Below are 19,889 nucleotides of genomic sequence, written 5' to 3' on the forward strand. Positions count from 1 at the left end.
CCCCCAATAAAATGATTTTTTTTTTAAAAAGCATTACAGTATTGGAAACCCACAGGAGAAATTCTGCACTGTCCTATAGGGTCGCTATGCATTGGAATTGACTCAACGGTAATGAGTTTGAGAATAGCATAAGTACTCAATAAATGGCATCATCACAACACTGGGAGGGTGGGTGCCTGTATATTAATATGTTCACCCTATCTCAGTTTTGCCTGGAATGCAGTCTAACAGACACACACTAGAAATTGCTGCTCTATCCTTCAAGAATCCTGGTCGCCCAATGGGCTACACACTGAGCTGCTAATTACAAGGTCAGAATTTCAAGTCCACCAACCACTCCACTAAGAGCAAAGCGAGGTTGTCTGTCCCTATAAGAATTTACGGGCTACTGTGTTATAGAGTTGCTGTGCATCAGAATCTATTCAATGGCAGGGGTCAGTTGGTCACTCAGTCATTGTGGGGTGAAAGAAGAAGGGCTGGTCACACAGGGTGGTGGAGGGAAAAGTAGGCTAAGTTAGCTCATCTTTTCCACCATGACCGAAGATTCCATTTCCCCTCATTGGCTGTTTTCACACATCTGGGTTCTAGCTTCCTTTGTCTGCTGTCATCTCCCCTCGTTATTTTTATGCTTTTAAAACTGCCTTTCCTGCCATGTTAGTGAGGTTTCAGGGGGAAATACCACTGAGTGAATGGGTTTAATTTATCATGTTTACTAGAAGACTTAATTTCAATTATTATTTCTCATCTCCAAAAACAAATAAAGCCCCAGAAGAATAATCATCTGTTTAAAAAGGGAATCCTTTCAACCTAACTTTTACAAGTCAGTATTTTCTCATATAATAAATATTGCTTTCAATAGTATATGACACTTTACAAGAACATTATCAAAATATTAGAGCTCTAATTTAAACGATTAACAGATTAGAATTTAACTTTAGGGCCTGCAAGTACTTTAGCACAGCTTCAATGGTGTTTGTGTTTTGAATCAAAGGCACATACTTTTAAAGTATGCATGTCAAAAACACAGAATAGTTTATGTGTCAGATGTGTCCTGAATTTTTATAAATAAAAATTATCATTCACATACCTTCATAAGCATAAGTAAAAAATTGGTTCATGGCATTCCAATTTATTGATGGTGGTGTTTTTTCATACACCTACTTATAGTAAATAATGCCTACTTATAGTAAAGAACCTATATTCATATTTCCCAAACCACACCCTTTTAATCCATCAATCCAATTTAAGCCAATTAATTGATCAAACTCGTGCTATTGAAATGTTTGAAGCAAAAGTTAAATTGCATGCTAAGATCAAATTTCATATTTTTATAAAAACTGTAAGTGACCAGAGAGTTTGAAAGGAAAAGTAGGAAGATCAAGAATTATTAGTAATCTGTTACATGAAAGTCTCAATTCTAAGGACTTAAAGCTTAAGAAATTCAGGACTGACTAACTCTTTGTATTCTCAAGGGTGATTAGAGATATCTCACCTGTCAAAATTGGCTGAGGACAAAAAGGTTTACATCTCATTGTGAGAAATTCTTTGAGGTCAGGTTTTATCAACACAGATCACTACAGGGAGTAATTAACAACTGGCATCAGGTTTTGGTGTACCTTGGTTTACTTGAGGAATGAAGGAAGAAGGATCAAAGCCATATTATAAAAATCTAATAAAAAATACTTGTAAAAACAGATATTCACGATTTTAGATGTAAAAAATAATGTGCATTTTATCATAAATTGTAGGAGCCCTGATGACATAGCCAAGTAACACCCTGGGCTGCTAGCCACAAAGTCAGCAGTTTGAAATTACCCACCACTCCAAGGGAGAAAGATGAGGCTTTCTTATCCACCCCTACTGGCCCCATAAAGATTACAGTCTCAGGAAACCCACAGGTGACAGTTATACTCTGTTCTATAGGGTTGCTGTGAACTGGAATCAACTTGATGACAGTGTGCTCAGGTTTTTGTTGTGATTTTTGCAACCCCCATCCTCCGCCTCCACTTTGTCAAGCCTGACTTCCAAGGACCCGTCTCTCCTAATAAAATGCACAAAATAAATGTGACACACTGTGCAAGGACCCTGAGTGCATGCTACATCTGATGACATGTCCCACTATCCTATCATCCCTCAGTTTACCAGTTTGTGCCACTGTCAAATCACTGAGGGGTCCTTGGGCCTAAAATCATTTTTCTTGATCAGAACTGTGCAACAGAACTCTCTGCAGTTATAGAAACGTTCTGTACCTGTTCTGCCCAATAACGTAATTATTAACCACACATGGATTCTGGACACTTAAAAAAAGTGCCTCCTGTGACCAGAAACTTACATTTTTATGGTATTTTGGGTAATATAAATTGAAATAGGCAAATGTGATGAGTGGCTACCAACTGGCCAAAATACCTCTACAGTAAAAGTAGGTCTCAGGACACCAGGAGTCATCGATTCAGTAGTTGCCTCCTTAGTTGTGCTTTCACTTTCTGTGGTTGCAATTAGCCATGTTCAACTTTGGTCCAAAAGCATGAAATGGAAAATTCCAGACATAAGCAATTCATACATTTCAACTGTGCATTGATCAGAGTGTCACAATGCAATCACACACTGTCCTGTTCCATCCCAATGGGACAGGAATCATCCTGGTGTCCAGAGTCTCCATGCTGTATCTGCTACCTGTCCAATAGCCACTTGGCAGCCATCTCGGTGATCAGATTGACTGTCATGGTATCACACAGTTTGCATTCAAGCAGTCCATATTGTACTGAATATCTGTTTTGTCATTCGTCATTGCTGTCTCTTAAGTGTGACTAACTTATCCATGAAACTTTATCAAGGGTATGTCTAAAAAATAAAATGGTATAGATCAGGTTCAGTGCTATCGATGGTTTCAGACGTCCATTGGGAGGTTTCAGACATCCAGTGGGAGTCTCTATGGATAGAGGAGGAGCGACAAGGGAAAAAAAAATGTTTCACTTAATTCCTAAAGTTGAAGTTGTAAATTCTATGATTAAATGTGACAAGTTTAGCAGCTTTAATTATTGTCACAAAGCATATCTACTAGCCATTATCAAGCCTATAATTCTTTGGCTACTGCATGGAAAAATTCTTACTATTTTCTTACTTAGCTTTAGTGTTTCCCTTTGGGAGATTTACTACTGTTGATGAAATTGTTAAGTGTTTTTGTTTTTTTAATGTTTTTAAATGAAGTTGTTTCCTGCTATCAACTTTGTCCTCAATTTGATTTGTCTTCGCTTGAGACCCTTATAATATAAATGCAAAAGTATGAATGAAATGTTGTAAATGAGATGTGGTATAATAAATTGTACATATGTCCAAGTATTATTAAACTTCAACGAAACAGAATCAAAGACTACGTTTAGCAAAATGTCTTAAGAGTGTCTTTTAGGAAACTGGCACTCAAATGGTTTAGATGTAGACTATACTGAAAGTGAAGATATTCATTATTTCAAGAGGTACGCAAGGGAGATCTTTAAAAGCTATACACAACTTTACAAAACTATATGGTACTAAGAGAAAAGCACATAAACCCTCACTAAAAACTTATTACTTGGTTAAAACTCAGTTTACAATTCAAAGAAATTTTAAAATCTTTTTGCCATTATGAAGCTTCATGGGGTTTATAGGACAATGAAAACCGAAGTAAAAGAGCTGACAAACAAAAAATGCCAAAGGTTTTTCCAGCGTTATCAACAAGAAGTTTTCCCCTCATCATTACGTTCTACCTTATTCTAAACAACTGATTTTCACTTATCTGCCTGAAAAGACCACCACCATATTTTATGCAACCAACACAAGCATATTACATTTTTTACAAACTGGGTGATGCTCTTAGGTGTGCACACATTTAGTGGCATTACTGTACCATATGCAAAAGTGCAGTATGATAACTGGGGTCTCTTCCAACATGTAAACACTAAGCTGGGCAGAAGTTGGGTGGGTTTTTTTTTTTTTTGCTTTGTTCTTGGTTTTTTAAGTAGAATAAAATCTCTATTGGGGCAGGGAGTGCTTATAGCTTGCAGTATTCCATGTGCCTGCAGTAGTCCCTGGCACATAGTAACTAATCAATAATTATTTGTTGAATAACTTGACCTGACTTAAAACAAAACAATGAAGTTCAGACTGTGTTTAACATTAAAGCACATTGTCATTATATAATTGATAATTAGAATAATTCGCTTATATCAAGAATTCTTGTTTTACCATTAATGTATACAACAAAGGCTTTGCTTTCTTGTTTTTTAAGGCTCTTCGTAATTGGTAATTCACAGAATTACTCAAAGGTTTTATATTTTTTCTACAGTTACAGAATTTTTTGGTCCCCGCTAATTCCAATTTTACAACATATTTATTTATTCTTGTAATGTTCTAAAATTGTAAAAAAAAATCTGAAACCTATTCAAATGGAATGCCATAGAATATTAAATATTACTTAAATTACTAAAGAAGTCATTATAAAACAAGTAATGGATCACACAGCTATCTCACAGTTTTCCTAAGAACTTTAAAGGGAATTTTCTAGTTCTGTGCTGCATTTTGTTTTATACTACTGTCAAATCCTTCACTTCCAAAAAGCAAGCAAATTGAGACCACCACACTATAAACTACACTATGCACTTAAAATTTTTAAGCCAGACAATCTCATTTATTTTAAAAACTCCAGATCTTATAGGCTGGAAAATACTGAAATGGAATATTTGTTGAAATGCTGTTTATTGCACAAGTCCCAATGTTTGATCAACTGAAGTTTAAGTCTAAACCAGGAAATTGACCTTCATAATATTTTAACATTTTGGTCCATATGAGGAAAGAAGACTTAAATGTCTCTGACTTACAGTCAAATTTCGGTCCCACATCTGTATGCTTCCATTCTGGCAAGCAGCTGCAATGAGGTTTCCATCTCTACTATACGTGCAGGTGGTGGGAATTACTTTTTTGCCTTGCATCGTCCGTGGTTTAAATACACTTTTTTGCTTCTTTGGATTCTCAACTTCCCATGTCCTCACAGTACTAAAAAGAATCAAAAGATTTTTCATTTACAAAAAAAAAAAGGAAATGGGGAGGTGGGAGGGGGAGGAAGGGGGCAGTCCATAAAGACTACCTCACATCTTAAGTGTTTAAATCGAGTTCCTATTTAAAATAAAACAAAACAAGCATTATAAAACATTTTTATTTAGAAATGAGATTCTTGTGGCAATAATTATATAAAACAAATATATATCTGAATCATGCTGTTATTCAATAGTACAAAGCAAATTCCACTTCAAATCTATTAAGGTTATTAGGTCTGACCCTCTAAACTCTGCTTACTTTAAATACAGACTCTGATCAGTATAACTGTCAAGAACACACTCCAAATATGTGTACATTAATATATAAATTGCTTACATGTGTGAATGCATTACATCAGAATGCAATGAACATACATCAGAAAATAGGCTGAAAAAACAAGTCATTAAAAAGAGTGCTAACCCTCAGGGCCCTGACAAAAATCTCATGCTTCTGGAGATGGGGCAGAAGCAAAAGCCACCTGACCCTGAACTTTCTACGGAATATCAGGAGTAGCCGTCTGGGATTAGGGGCGGAGCAGAGCCGCCAGGAAGAGGAGCACTATCAACTGAAGAAGGTACAGATCAAAAGGCATGTGATCACAGACTGCCATGTATTACATATAAGGCTAAAGAAAGGGGAGGGGCACCTTAAAATACAAAAAAACAAAAATGCAAGCTCAGAGACTTGAAAGTTCAGGTATGATGTATGACAATAATCACACAAGCGCTGGCTCAAAGGAACTTTGTTCTACTATACACAAAATGGTGTGATTTCAAGAGTCATTGCTATTTGCTATGTTACAAAAGAGTATTATAAACCGAAACCAATCACTAACACATCTACATAATGAATAAGTAATAACGGAGGTATCACAGAAATGAAAACAATCCTATCAAAATCAGGAAAAAAACTAAGAAAGAAGAGTAATTGGGACAGATAAAATGAATAGCGACATTAACTCAATTCTGACACATAATAATCCTATGATACTGAGTGGAACTAACTACTCCTTTGGATTTCGGAGGCTGTAAATCTTTAAACTCTCAAAACCAAACTCACTGCCATAGAGCTGATTCTGACTCACAGCAACCTTATATAGCAAAGCAGACCTGGCCCTGTGGGCTTCTTTCCCAAGATTGAATCTTCAAAGGAGTAGGCAGCCTCATCTTTTTCCCAAGGAACAGCCTAACTCATAATCCATTTTCTTTACAAATGAGGATTTTTGTGATAATAACTAAATAAAGTGAATAATCTGATCACATTGTCATCAAATAGTACATAGAAAATTCTACTTTATATGTATTAAGGTTATTAGGTCTGGACCTCTAAACCAGAGGACTACAAATTCTGGTGCTAAATTAAGCTATAAATATAAACTCTGAGCCGGGTAACTAACAAGCCACCAGAGCTCCTTGAGTTTCTATTTAGTAGATTAAAATTCAATCCCATCAGTAATTACATTAATTGGACATGACACACAAATTCTAATGAAAAGGGAAAGATTGTCACATTAGATTTTGAAAAGCCAGACCCAGGCAGATTTTCCCTTTCTCTAAAACAAACACAAACCTTTAATTGAAAGTCTTAGGTGATGAGTACATGGAGTCCCTGGGTGGTGTAAATGGTGAAGTATTCAACAGATGGCTGAAACGGATGCAAGTTGGAGCCCACCCAGAGACATCGCAGAAGACAGGCCCCAAAATCTGTTTCCGAAAGGTCACTGCCTTAGAAAACCAGTCTTCACACACAGAGGGTTGCCATAAGTCAGACTCGGCTCCAAGGCAACTAACAGCACCGAAAGCATGAATAAAATTCAAAAACTCAGGAGCAAAGAATTTGTATACGGAAAGCCACATGATGTAAGTTCTCAGTAAATGAGAAAATATACTGTATTTATGGATCAGAAGATTCAGTATTGTTAAGATTTCAATTCTCTCCAAATTGATCTACAGATTCAAGGAAATTACAATCAAAATTCTACTAAATTTCTTTTTTTTAATTGTTTTATTAGGGGCTCATACAACTCTTATCACAATCCATACATACATCAATTGTGTAAAGCACATTTGTACATTCATTGACCTCATCATTCTCAAAACATTTGCTCTCCACTTAAGCCCCTGGCATCAGCTCCTCATTTTTTCCCCTCCTTCCCCGCTCCCCGCTCCTTCATGAACCCTTGATAATTTATAAATTATTATTTTGTCATATCTTGCCCTGTCCGACATCTCCCTTCACCCACTTTTCTGTTGTCCGTCCCCCAGGGAGGAAGTCACATGTAGATCCTTGTCATCGGTTCCCTCTTTCCAACCCACTCTCCCTCCACCCTCCCAGTATCACCACTCACAACACGGGTCCTGAAGGAATTAACCGCCCTGGATTCCCTGTGTTTCCAGTTCCTATCTACTAAATTTCTTCATGTTGTAGAAGTAAACTAATTCTAAAATTGACCTGGAAATGCAAACAACTGGGAATAGCCACAACAAAGAACAAAAGAATAAAAAAGGCAACGAACAAAAGTAGGGATCTCATTCATCCTGGATAATCCTACATCTTCCTACATGCCTGTAGTATAACACCATTCACAACATGTGTTGTCTACTGCTTCTGCAAAACAGCTCCTTGGAAGCAAGGCTTCTTTAATTTGTTTTGCTTTCATCTTTGTATACAGAGAGCCTACACAATGTCTTGAATATAATAGTAACATATACATACTATACATATACATTATAATAGATTATTATGTCTTGAATATAATAGTAACATATAAATACTATAGCCTCAAAAAATTTTCATTGAACAGAAAATTTTCACTAACAATCTAAGCATATGAAAAATCAACTTTACTGAGGTATAATTCATATGTGATGAGATGCAATTGACTATTACACAGATGGATTCTGTGAAGTTATCAAATATTTATAACATAATACAAATGCATACTTATAAAAAGTAAAGGTTATTTTAATGTTTGCGTGTCTTTTCTTAAGGTTTTCTTAAAAACTTAAACTTCTTACAACTACAAAAACCTAGTTTACACAGTTGTCAAGGCCAAGACCTTACATAATCTTAAAATTGCGCCGATTTACAGTAATTATCAGATCTGCTGATCAGCACATTTTCAGTCAAATAAAGGTTTGGAAAAAATACACAGAAATAATGGAAAGGTATGCTATAATTCTAGGATTTGAAACAAAGTAACTACAGCAAATGGAAGATATGATGAAATAAAAGAGCTGAACAGAAGATTTCAAAGGACAACTTGGGAAAAAATGTCTCGCGGAATTAGAAAACTAAAACAGAAGAACAAGGTTGGCATTTCCCCAGCTGAAAGAACTGAAGAATAAAAAAATTTCAAGCCTCAAGTTACAATACTGAATGATTCTAAAGGGGAAAAAAAATTGAATGATGCAGGAAGCATCAAAATACATGGAAGGAATACACTGTACTAAAAGGAATTGGTCAACTTTCAACTACTTCAGGAAGTAGTATATAATCAAGAACCAATAATATTGAAGGAAGAAGTTCAAGTAGCACTGAAGGAATTGGTCAAGGCTTCAAGAACTAACAGAATACCAAAACAGATGTTTCAACAAACACATACAATACTTGAAGTGCTCACTTGTCTATGTCAAAAAATTTGGAAAACAGCTATATGGCCAAGTGACTTGAATGGAAGAGATCCATATTTGTGCCCATTCCTATTGTTGACCTAACAGAATGCAGAAATTATCAAGGTATTATCATTAGTATCACGTGCAAATAAAAATTTGTGACAATTATTCAAAAATGGCTGAGACAATATATCAACAGGGGCTGCCATTATAATATTCACATACAGGTGAATTTTATCAAATTTTTGTTCCATAAAAATAAGTTTTCATGTCTTGGATAAAGACTTATTAACGGGATTGCTGGTCATACGCATACTGTACATTTTATTTAAAACTGCTGAGATGTTTTCTAAAGCAACTATTCAATTTTGCATTCCTATCAGCAGTGTATGAACCTCTCAATCGCTCCTTATCCTTGTCAACACTTAGTATTATCAGCTGTTTATTTTTTTAAACTATTTCAATAGACATCACACTGTGATTTTAATTGACATTTCCTAAGTGGTTAGTGATGCTGACCATCGTTCCATGTGCTTATTTGCCGTCTGTTTGCTTTCTTTTGTGAGGAGAATGTCCAAATCGCTTGCCCATTTTAAAAATTGGGTTGTTTATTTTTTATTATTGAATGCTGAGATTTCTTTAGGTATTCTGGATATAATTTCTTTGTCACGTTTGGCAAATATTTTCTCAACATCTGTAGTTTCTTTTTTAATTTTAAATAGTCTTTGAAATAGCAGAAGTTTTCAATTTTTATAAATCCTAATTTATCAATTATGTTCTTTTGTAGATCATTCTTTTGGTTTATCTAAGAAATTTTTGCTTAACTCAAGCCCACCCACTCAAAAATTTCTCCCATGTTTTCTTCCACAGATTTATAGTTTTAGGCTTAGTAATTAAGTCTGTGATCAATTTCAAATGGCCTTTATAAGTGATAGCAGGTATGAGCCAAGGTTAAGTTTTTTTGCACATGGATAGCTAGCATCATTTGTATGTGAGCATTACTATACATTGGTCCGACTGAATGCATTCTCTATAGCTAAGTGATCTATTATTTTCATTAACTACATTTCCCATGGTCAATAAGCACAGAAAGTTGAGGGATCCTGTAGAATTTTCTTTCTACTCTCAGCTCTGTAACAGTGGGATTAAATTATGATACCCAGTTTCTCTCTCTTAATAACTAAACCTCCAAATATCATATAACAATTGAGAATTATGATATAAAATGCCACACACAGGTATAAAATGTCACTATTATCATCTTGCTTAAGATTCTTCATTCTCTAAGATTATGATAATAATGCCAACAATGAAGGGTTGTGAGGATTAAATGAGATTAAAGATATAAACATGTCTAGGAGAGTGCTTGAAACACAGTAGACACTCAATAAGTATTGAGTTTCCTGCTCTTCCTCTTAAATTATAAATAAAATATCAAGGTTCATAAATCCAACAATTAGTTAAGCTTTATTTCAATGGTATAGTAGCAGGTTGTGCTAGTCATCAAAATAATAAAAAAGGAGGGAACTAACCTTTCACATAGCTGTATAAAATATAGATTTATATAGAATCTGACAAAGACTAACTGCACTATGGTTTTATGGCTCCAAGTCACTAAATTTATGCCTGGAAAAAAAAATGGATGCTAAAGTGCTAGGCCATTAGGTACCTGTCAAAACATTTTATGTTGAAGAACGCGTATTTTAAAACTTGGAGTCAGAATTGGTCTTGTAAAATTAAAACTGTGTTGCATAAAAAGATTTAAAAATAGAAGAAGGATCCACCTGGACTTTCTGGATACACAATGAAAATACCCAGAAGACAAGAAAAAGTCACAAGTGGGGTCATTATGTTGCCCCAAGCACAAATGCTTTCTGTCTTAAAATTTTGAATCCTTTCCAGATACAAGTTCTTAACTTTCTGGCATCTGCTGCATAAATGCATCACAGCACTTGGCAGAAATCATGGGAAGCATTAATTTTGCATGTAAATCACTTAAGGGATCTTGGTTCAACTTTTCTCAAAAGAATACCCAAGTAACTTTTGTGATGTAAGAGTCTGAAATGCTGGTTCTCTAGGTAGAGCAAACCCTAAAAGAAAACCTTTTTTATATGTCCAAATGTTAAGGGTTTACAGTTCCACAGAAAGGGGGAAAATGTTCTCACTTCTGTATAAGCCTGCCCTGTTCTGGAAGCCAAACGTCCACACTTCCTTCTGGAGGCTCGAGGAGAAAATCCTTCTTTGCCACTTCATCTTCTGATGGCTTCCTTATTTAGAGCCACATCACTCTAATCTCTGCCTCTATCCTCAACTGACCTTTCCCTCTGCCCTCTCCTCTTTTGTCTCTTCTATGGACACTTGTTATTCAATTTAGAACTAATGTGTATAATCATAGAAGTTCTTATCTCCAGCTCATTAACTTACTATATGTATGTTCATGCACGTAATGCACACATGACATGAAGGGTCTTCAAGAAGTTCATAGAAAAAAATTAAAAAGAGATGTTCATAGAATATGAATGTTAATCGCTGAAAACAAATGGGGGCATAAGCAAATGTGGAGAAGAAAGCTGATGGTGCACAGCTATCAAAAGATATAGCATCTGGGGTCTTAAAGGCTTGAAGGTAAACAAGCGCCATCTAGTTCAGAAGCAACAAAGCCCACATGGAAGAAGCACACCAGCCTGTGCGATCACGAGGTGTCGAGGGATCAGGTATCAGGCATCATCAGAACCAAAAATCACATCACTGTGAATAAGGGGGAGTGCGGAGTGGAACATACAACTCTCCTCTAGTTCCTAAATGTTTCCTCCCCACCCACTATCATGATCCCAATTCTAAATTACAAATCTGGCTAGATCAGAGAATGTACACTGATACAGATAGGAACTGGAAACACAGGGGATCCAGAGCGGATGATCCCTTCAGGACCAGTGGCGACAGTGGCGATACCAGGAGAGTGGAGGGAGGGTGGGGTGGAAAGGGGGAACTGATTACAAGAATCTATATAACCCCCTCCCTGGGGGTACAGACAACAGAAAAGTGGGTGAAAGGAGACGTCAGAAAGTGTAAGACATGACAAAAAAATAATTTATAAATTATCAGGGCCGGGTGGGTGGTGGGAATAGAAGGAGGAGAAAAATGAGGAGCTGATACCAAGGGCTTAAGTAGAAAGAAAATGTTTTAAAAATGATGATGGCAACAAATGTACAAATATGCTTGACACAATGGATATATGTATGGATTATGATAAGAATTGTACAAGCCCCCAATAAAATAATTTTTTTTAAAAAGAGTCCCTATCAGAGGAACATGAATCTGCTAAAACGGAAGCAAGAAAACAAATACCAAATTTATAGTGAAGCCTTGGGTAGAAGAATGATTAGTTCATTAATGCTTTATGAAAACTTTATGGGGTCAATACCCCAGAAAAAAACAGCAGTTTACAAATAAGATAATTTGTTTAAGAAAGGAAGAGATGATGGTGAAAATGAAATCCACAGTGGCAGAACAGCCATTTCATTTTGCCAGAAAACAATCTTAATTGGTATCCTAATTGACCAGGACTTGGATCCACAATCAATGCTTATGAAAGCAGCAGTCAAGAGGCCAAAGGACTCATTGCATTGGGTACATCTGCTACACAAAGCTCTTGAAAGTGAAGTGCACTAGGGTGCACCTGACCCAAACCCTTGCAATGTTAACTGCCTCATCTGCATATGAAAGTAGAACACTGAATAAGAAAGACCAAAAAAGAATTGAGATACTTCAATTATGGTGTTTGTTGCCCTTTTCCAGGGACTTGTTGAAGAATATTAAAAGTACTTTGGAATGCCAAATAACACAAAGTTCTGACTTGGATGAAATACAGACAGAATGCTCCTTAGAAGGAAAGTAGGCAAGACTTCATCTCCTGTACTCTGGACATCAGGAGAAACAAGTCCCTGGAAAAGGGCAGCAGGCTTCGTAAAGTAGAGTAAGACCCCGGATGATACGGATGGACCGCAGTGACGGCAGCTACTGCAGTGGCTACACAATGAACTCAACCACAGCAGCAATTGTGAGGATGGCCCAGGACTGGGTGGTGGTGTGTTCTGTTGTACATAGGGCAACTTTGAGTTGGAAGTGTCCAACTAACTGGTGCCTAACAAAAACATAGAAAAATCTCATAGGATCCAGAAGAAATCCAGGGCTAATAGAAGAATCAGGGAAAGTTTCATAGTACAAGGTCATCAACAACAAAAATCAGTTGATTGTCTACACACAGTAAGAAATCTGAGAGAGAAATTAGGTGAATAATTCCATTTACACTAGCAACTAAGAGAATAAAATACCTAAAAATAGAGCTAAAGAGGGAAATGAAAGACTTATACAATAAAAATTATAAAACACTGCTAAAAGAAATGTAAGATAAAAGAAATGCCACCTAGTCTTATTAAGATGTCAGTACTACCCAAGGTGATTTATAAAGTAAAAACAACTTCATCATATTCTAAGAAACTTCTTTACAAAAATGTTAAAGCCAAACTTCAACTCTATGTGGCTTGGAAAGACCCCTGAATAGGTTAAGCAACATTGAAAGGGAAGAGGAATTCACACTTTCTAATTTTAAAATACATTACCTAGTTTGAGTAATCAAATTATGTGGTACAGGTATTAAGAGACAATGGAACTAAGAGGTCAAAAATAAACCCACGCATCTATAGTCAACTGATTTTTGACAAATGTATTACATTCATTTGATTAGGATGTTCTTTTCAATATATAGTCCTGAGAACGGGACGGTACATGGCTGGCTACCACTACTTAGCAGTTTCAGCTAAGAGTCCATAGAAGAAACCTGCTCAAAAGGAGGGAAATGAAGCACGAAATTACAAATTCCCCTTATAGGACCATGAAATCTCGAACTATTACTCTGAAATAATATTTAAATCTTAAACTAAAAATATTCCAGAATGTTATCTTAAAATCAAACAATAGTATCACTTACCTCATAAAAAAAAGATCTGCCATGAGCATCATGGTCTTTTAAGATTTAGCTACGAGACAGTGTTTCTCAAAGCGAGCACTGCTCGTGCAGGGAACATTCCAGAGGGGACTACAAAAACATACTCCTACACTATCCCATATTATGGGCAGTAGGCCAAAAGTTGGGGATTTACATTGTAAGAGATCAAAGTGACAACAGCAACTCAAAGGATTAGGTAAGCACCTTAAGGAGCAGTGACTGTATATCAATGGAGAAAGACTAAGTCAAAAAAGAAATGAGAATGATAACCCAACCTGAAGATGTAATTAATCTCACTGAATTGTATATGCGCGAAAGGTTAAATTGCTATGAGCATGTAGATTCTCCCACCGCTCGTCTGCCAGTTTGTCATACTGGGGTGGCTTAGGTGTTACTGTGGTGCTGGAAGCTATGTCACTGGTATTTCAAATACCAGCAGAGTCAATGCAAAGTGAACAGGTTTCGGCGGAGCTTCCAGACAAAGCACAGACAACATAGAACAGGGCACCCACTCTGAAGGAAGGAGCCAGTGAAAACCTTATATAGCTCTGAAACATTGTCAAATACTAAGGGCCTAATGAGTACAAGCAGAACACTGTTGGAGACAGTGTCAGAGGCTGGGCCCCTCAGGTCTAAGAGTACTCAAACTGAGACTGACGAAGAGCTGATTTCTTGTACTGGAGTCGACCGTGATGACATGAGTGATGGAAAGCCTGCAGGGGCAGAGCCTTTGAGATCCTCATTTGCTGAGGGAGCATGATTCCAGGTAAAGAGAAACAGATGCAAAAGTCTGCTAATGATTGGAACTTGGACTGTGAGAAGTATGAATCTAGAAAAATTGGAAGTGCTCAAAAATGAAATGGAACGCATGAAGATCAAAATCCTAGGCATTAGTGAGCTGAAATAGACTACTATTGGTCATTTTGAGAAAGAAAATCATATGATTTACGATGCTGAGAACAGCACAATCAAGTGGAATAGTGTGATGTTCATTGTTAAAATGTCATTACACAATTAATCATGAAGTACAATATTGTCTGTGATAGAATTGTGTCTATGCACCTTCAAGGAAATCCAATTTGTACAACTATTTTTCTAATGTATGCACCAACCATAAAAGCTACTGATGAAGACACTGAATTATTTTACCAATGACTTCAATGGAAATTGATCAAACATGCAATCAAGATGCATTGATAATTATTAGCAACTGGAATGCAAAAGTGAGAAACAAAGAGGAAGGAACAGTGGTTGAAAATTATGGACCAGGTGATGGGTATAAAGCTTGTAGTAGGATTCTGCAAGATGAACGACTTGTTCATATAAAATATCTTTTTTCAATAACACAAAAGACTTCTTCAGATGTCAAATTGATTATTATCGGTGGGAAGAAGGCAATGGAGAAACTGGACATCAGCAGCTAAAACAAGAACAGGACTGACTGGAAAAGACAATCAATTGCTCATATGCAAATTCATATGAGCAAATGAACTGAATTCAATTTAATTTACTGAAGAAAAGTCAAACAAATCCATGAGAGCCAAAATACAACCTTGAATCTATCCCATCAATTTTGAGAACATCTCAAGATACAATTGCTGCACTGAACGCTAATGACAGAAGACCTGAAGAGCTGTGGGAGGGCATGAAGACCATCGTTCACGAAGAAAGTAAAAGTCATGAAAAAGACAGGAAACAAAGCAAAGATCCAAGTGGATGTCAGAAGAGACTCTGAAACTTGTTCTTAATTGCAGACTAGCTAAAGCAAATGGAAGAAATGCTGAAGTCAATGGCTGAAAAGAAAATTTCAAAGGCAGATTGAAGACAAAATCAAATGTTATAATGAAATGTACAAAGACCTATAATTAAAAAGCCCTAAGGGAAGAACATGCTCAGCATATCTGAAACTGAAAGAACTCCAGAAAAAATTCAAGTCTTGAATTGCAACCAGGAAAAATTCTATGAGTAAAACAGTAAATAATGCTGGAAAGCATCAAAAGATGTTGGAAGGAATACATAGTTACTGTACCACAAAGAACTAACTAGTCAGCATCCCACTATTTCAAGAGGTAGTATATGAGCCAGAACCAATGGTGCTGAAGGAAGAAGATCAAACTTCACCAAAAGTGCCAAAAACAGGGCTCAAAAAATCGATGGACTACCCATTGAAATGTTTCAACGAGCTGATGAAACACTGGAAGCATTCACTCCTCTGTGCCAGGAAATTTAGAAGATATCTACTTGGCTAACTGACTGGAAGAGATTCTTATTTGTACCCAATCAAAAAAAAAAAGGTGACACAACAAAATGTTCAAATTATAGAACAATATCATGGATACAATACTCAAGTACAATTTTCCTGAAGATCATCCAACAATGGTTGCAGCAGTACACTGACAGGGAGCTGCCAGAGGTTCAGGCTGGATTCAGAAGAGGACATAGAACAAAGAATATCACTGCTTATGTCAGGTGGATCTTGGCTGAAAGCAGAGATTACCAAAAAGATGCTTACATGTGTTTTAGAGAATATGCCAAGCATTCGGCTGTGTGGATCATAACAAGCTATGGATAACGTTGAGAAAAATGGGAATTCCAGAATACTTATCATGCTCGTGAGGAACTTGTACATGTAACAAGAGGCAGTTCTGCAAAGAGAACAAGGGAATACTGCATTGTTTAAAATCAGGAAAGGTGTGCAACAAGGTTGTATCCTCTCACTACACTTATTCAATCTGTATGCTGAGAAAATAATCAGAGAAACTGGATTATATGAAGAATAATGTGGCCTCAGGATTGGAGGAAGTCTTATTAACAACTTGTAATATGCAGATGACAAGCTTGCTTGGTGAAAGTGACAGCGACTTGAAGCACTTGCTGATGAAAATTAAGCACTGCATTCTTCAGTGTGCATTACAACTCAATGTAAAGAAGCCCAAAAGACCTCACAACTGGACAAATAAGTAACATCATGACAAATGGAGAAAAGGCTGAGTCTTTCTTGGATCCACGATCAAAGCTCATGGAAGCGGCACTGATTCCAAGAAATCAAAAGACAAGTGTATTAGGTAAATCTGCTGCAAAATGTCTCTTCAGAGTATTAAAAAGAGGACTAGTGCATGTGAAAATTGGACATTGAATAAAGAAGCCTGAAGATTTGATGCATTTGAATTTGAATGCTGGTGAAGAATACTGAAAGTCCCCTGGCCTGCCAAAAGGACAAGTAAATCTGTCTTGGAAGCAGTACGGCCAGAGTGCTCCTTAGAGACAAGGATGGCAAGGTTTTATCTTACATACTTTGGACACGTGTCAGTTCAGACCCGTCCCTGGAGAAGGACATCATGCTTTGTAAAGTAAAGAGGCAGCGAAAAAGAAGAAGGCCCTCAAGGAGGTTGCAATCATGTGTTCATCGGAACAACTGTGGAGATGGCACAGGGCGGGGCAGTGTTTCATTCTGCTTTGCATAAAGTTGCTATGGGTCAGAACCGACTCAGTGGCACCTAACAACAACAACAACATGTATATTCTCAAAAATAAAAATGTAAATTTAAAAAGAAAAAATAAATGGAGGTGTGATCAACAAAGTCAAATTCCAGAGATGTTGCAAGCAAAATTACTTGGTATGGTTCTTCTATCCATGGTAGCTGTAACTCCCACCACATGAGTGGGGGTGGGGGTTGTTAGACAGATGGGAAGGTCCTGACTCATAGACACGCTGTGCACAATAGAAGAAAACACAGGGGGAGTGCCCTTTGAGCACTGATAAGCACATAGCAGTTTTGTAACACTTGCTGAGCAGGGCAGAAGTCAAAGGGCCACTTGGCTGACAGGTGGAGGACCTGCCACCATGGCTGAGAAGAGGTTCTATGGACAATTTTTGATCCTGACATAATCTGATAATGTCCCTAGTAAACCCCATAATCTTGTGTAGCAACTGTGAATTCTGTGTGGCTACCACAGTGGAATATGGACCCTAGCAAAGAAGTAGGATGCAGTGCAAGGGCCAGTCGGGGTTAAAAAAGGGTAAAGACAGATGGAGGGTGGAGGCATGTCTGACTTGATGTGGAGTTGGATTCTCTTGCTCCTTGTGTAGCTGAAGGAAGACAACCTCAGCCCACATGCCTTTTTCAAATGTTGAGTAAAATAAGGAATTAGATCTTTACATTGAATTTAGTAGACAAGAGTTCATAGATGACCGCTTGTTACTCACTGAGTCGACTGTGACTCATAGCAAACTATGGGGCAGAGTAGCACTACCCTGCAGTTTCCAAAACTGTAATCTTTATAGAAGCAGATTGTCACATCTGTCTCCCTCATGATAACTAGTGGGTTGAAGACACTGGCCTTTCATCAGCAGCAAAGTGCTTACATCCTGTGCCCTAAGCATGCACAATTTTAGTAGAATCCTGGGGGGCAGAAGTCAGAATACTAAGCAAGCCAGTCAGTGCCATTCTACTAATGAATTACTTGTATAACATGTATCAAGATAAGAATCCCTATGTGGATTTGATCTTCAAAAGTGGGGGGAAATGTAGTGTGCCTATAATTACAGATGACCACCTCATCTATGCTAAGAAAAAATACTATATTAATACTATCTCTGGGTATGACCAAAACATAATATATAGAGTAGATTAGGGGAACTGGAGGAATTGAGGATTGAGAAATTATGTGGCCATCATACGTGAGATATCTTAGATGAACCAACATGCAGCCTCTCTGTGACTTTCACCCACCCCTTTACCCAGACTGCGGCGGCTGGATCAACTTCTCCCTGGACATTCTCAGGTACAGCAGGCTTTCTACCAAACCCCTTAAATTCAACATGATTACAGCCATTTCTATTTGTTTAAATGTCCCTGAGAAGTAATACGTAAAACACAGTTTTCACTGAATCCAGTTTTTTAAACAGCAGAGTGAACATCTGCACAACAGATTCTAAAGATAAGTTTACTTGCCAAAATGTGATTCCGTGCAAATTTGAAAATGAGATAAATACTCTTCTTTTTAAAAGGAATGGATGGTTTTTCCTAACTGCAAAGCTAAACAAGGCTTAATCATGTTGTAGAGTTAAGCAGTGAAGTCAACGTTACTTTAGACATTTATAATGAAAATGGCAAACTTTTTCAATACCTAGCAAGTGAATTTACAATGGACCACTTATATTTTGAGCATTATTTCCAGAAACAATCATATGCCCAAAAAAATGTGTTTAATATTGAATTCAGAATGCTGGACTAATCTGAATAAGAGTTAAGATTTAAACTAAAAGTTATCGTGATTATTAACATTTAGGTGTTTACAATTAAAAGGTCTTATTCTGAGCCTGCAACACAGGGAATCCAGGATAGATAAACCCCTCAGGGCCCACAATGAGAGTAGTGATACCAAGAGGATTAGGGGAGGGTCGGGGGAGAAAGGGGGCATCAATCACAAGGATGAATTTAGAACCCATTCCCAAGAGGACGAATAACGGAAAGGTGGATGAGGGGCGATGGAGGATGATGTCAGATATGGAAATAATAATCTATAACTTATCAAGGGTTTGTGAGGGAGGACTGGCAGGGGAGGGGGAAGAAATGGGGAGCTGATATCAGGGGCTCAAGAAGAGAATGCTTTGAAAATGATGATGGCAGCATATGTGCAAATGTGCTTGACACACTGGATGAAAGTATGGATTGTGATTAAGAGATGTAAGAACCCCCAATAAAAGTGTTTTTTTAAATATTTTTAACCAGTTTTATTAGCATTTCATTCACGTATCATACAATTCAATAGTTTGATCCTATCAAGAAGAGTTGTACAATCATCACCACAATCAATTCTAGAACACTTTCTTCTTCCTTGTGCTCATTGTTATCAAGTAATTATTTTGTAATGGTGGAAAAAGTATGCATAATAAAACATTCTCCAATTCAACAACTTCTACATACATAATTCAGTGCCACTGATTGTACGCTTCATGTTACACAACCACTATTGGTATCCTTTTCCAAATTATTCCACCACCATTACCATAAACTCATGCCCCCTAAGCAAAAACTCTTCCTTATCCACCCATGACAACCATAGATCAAGTTTGGTTTCTTTCCTTCTATTCTTAGTAGTCTACTAGATATAACATTCACATATTATATATATACTTTCATAGTTAAATTACTTTTTTTCTTTTTAAAATCATTTTATTAGGGGCTTGTAAA

At 37.0% G+C, this 19,889-nt stretch overlaps 1 protein-coding gene across 1 annotated transcript in view; it reads right to left on the minus strand.

The window, feature by feature from the left end:
* The window catches only part of WDR70 (WD repeat domain 70), a 325,699-nt gene that overhangs the window by 126,991 nt on the left and 178,819 nt on the right, over window positions 1-19,889 (minus strand). The window contains exon 10 of the mRNA XM_045285256.1: window positions 4,854-5,028. Coding sequence (XP_045141191.1) covers window positions 4,854-5,028 — 175 coding nt within the window. The remainder of the gene's footprint in view (window positions 1-4,853; window positions 5,029-19,889) is intronic.

This window comes from Echinops telfairi, unplaced genomic scaffold (genome assembly GCF_000313985.2).
Source record: "Echinops telfairi isolate 266 unplaced genomic scaffold, ASM31398v2 ScPeMD7_7469;HRSCAF=8507_1, whole genome shotgun sequence".
NCBI classification, from domain to species: Eukaryota; Metazoa; Chordata; class Mammalia; order Afrosoricida; family Tenrecidae; genus Echinops; species Echinops telfairi.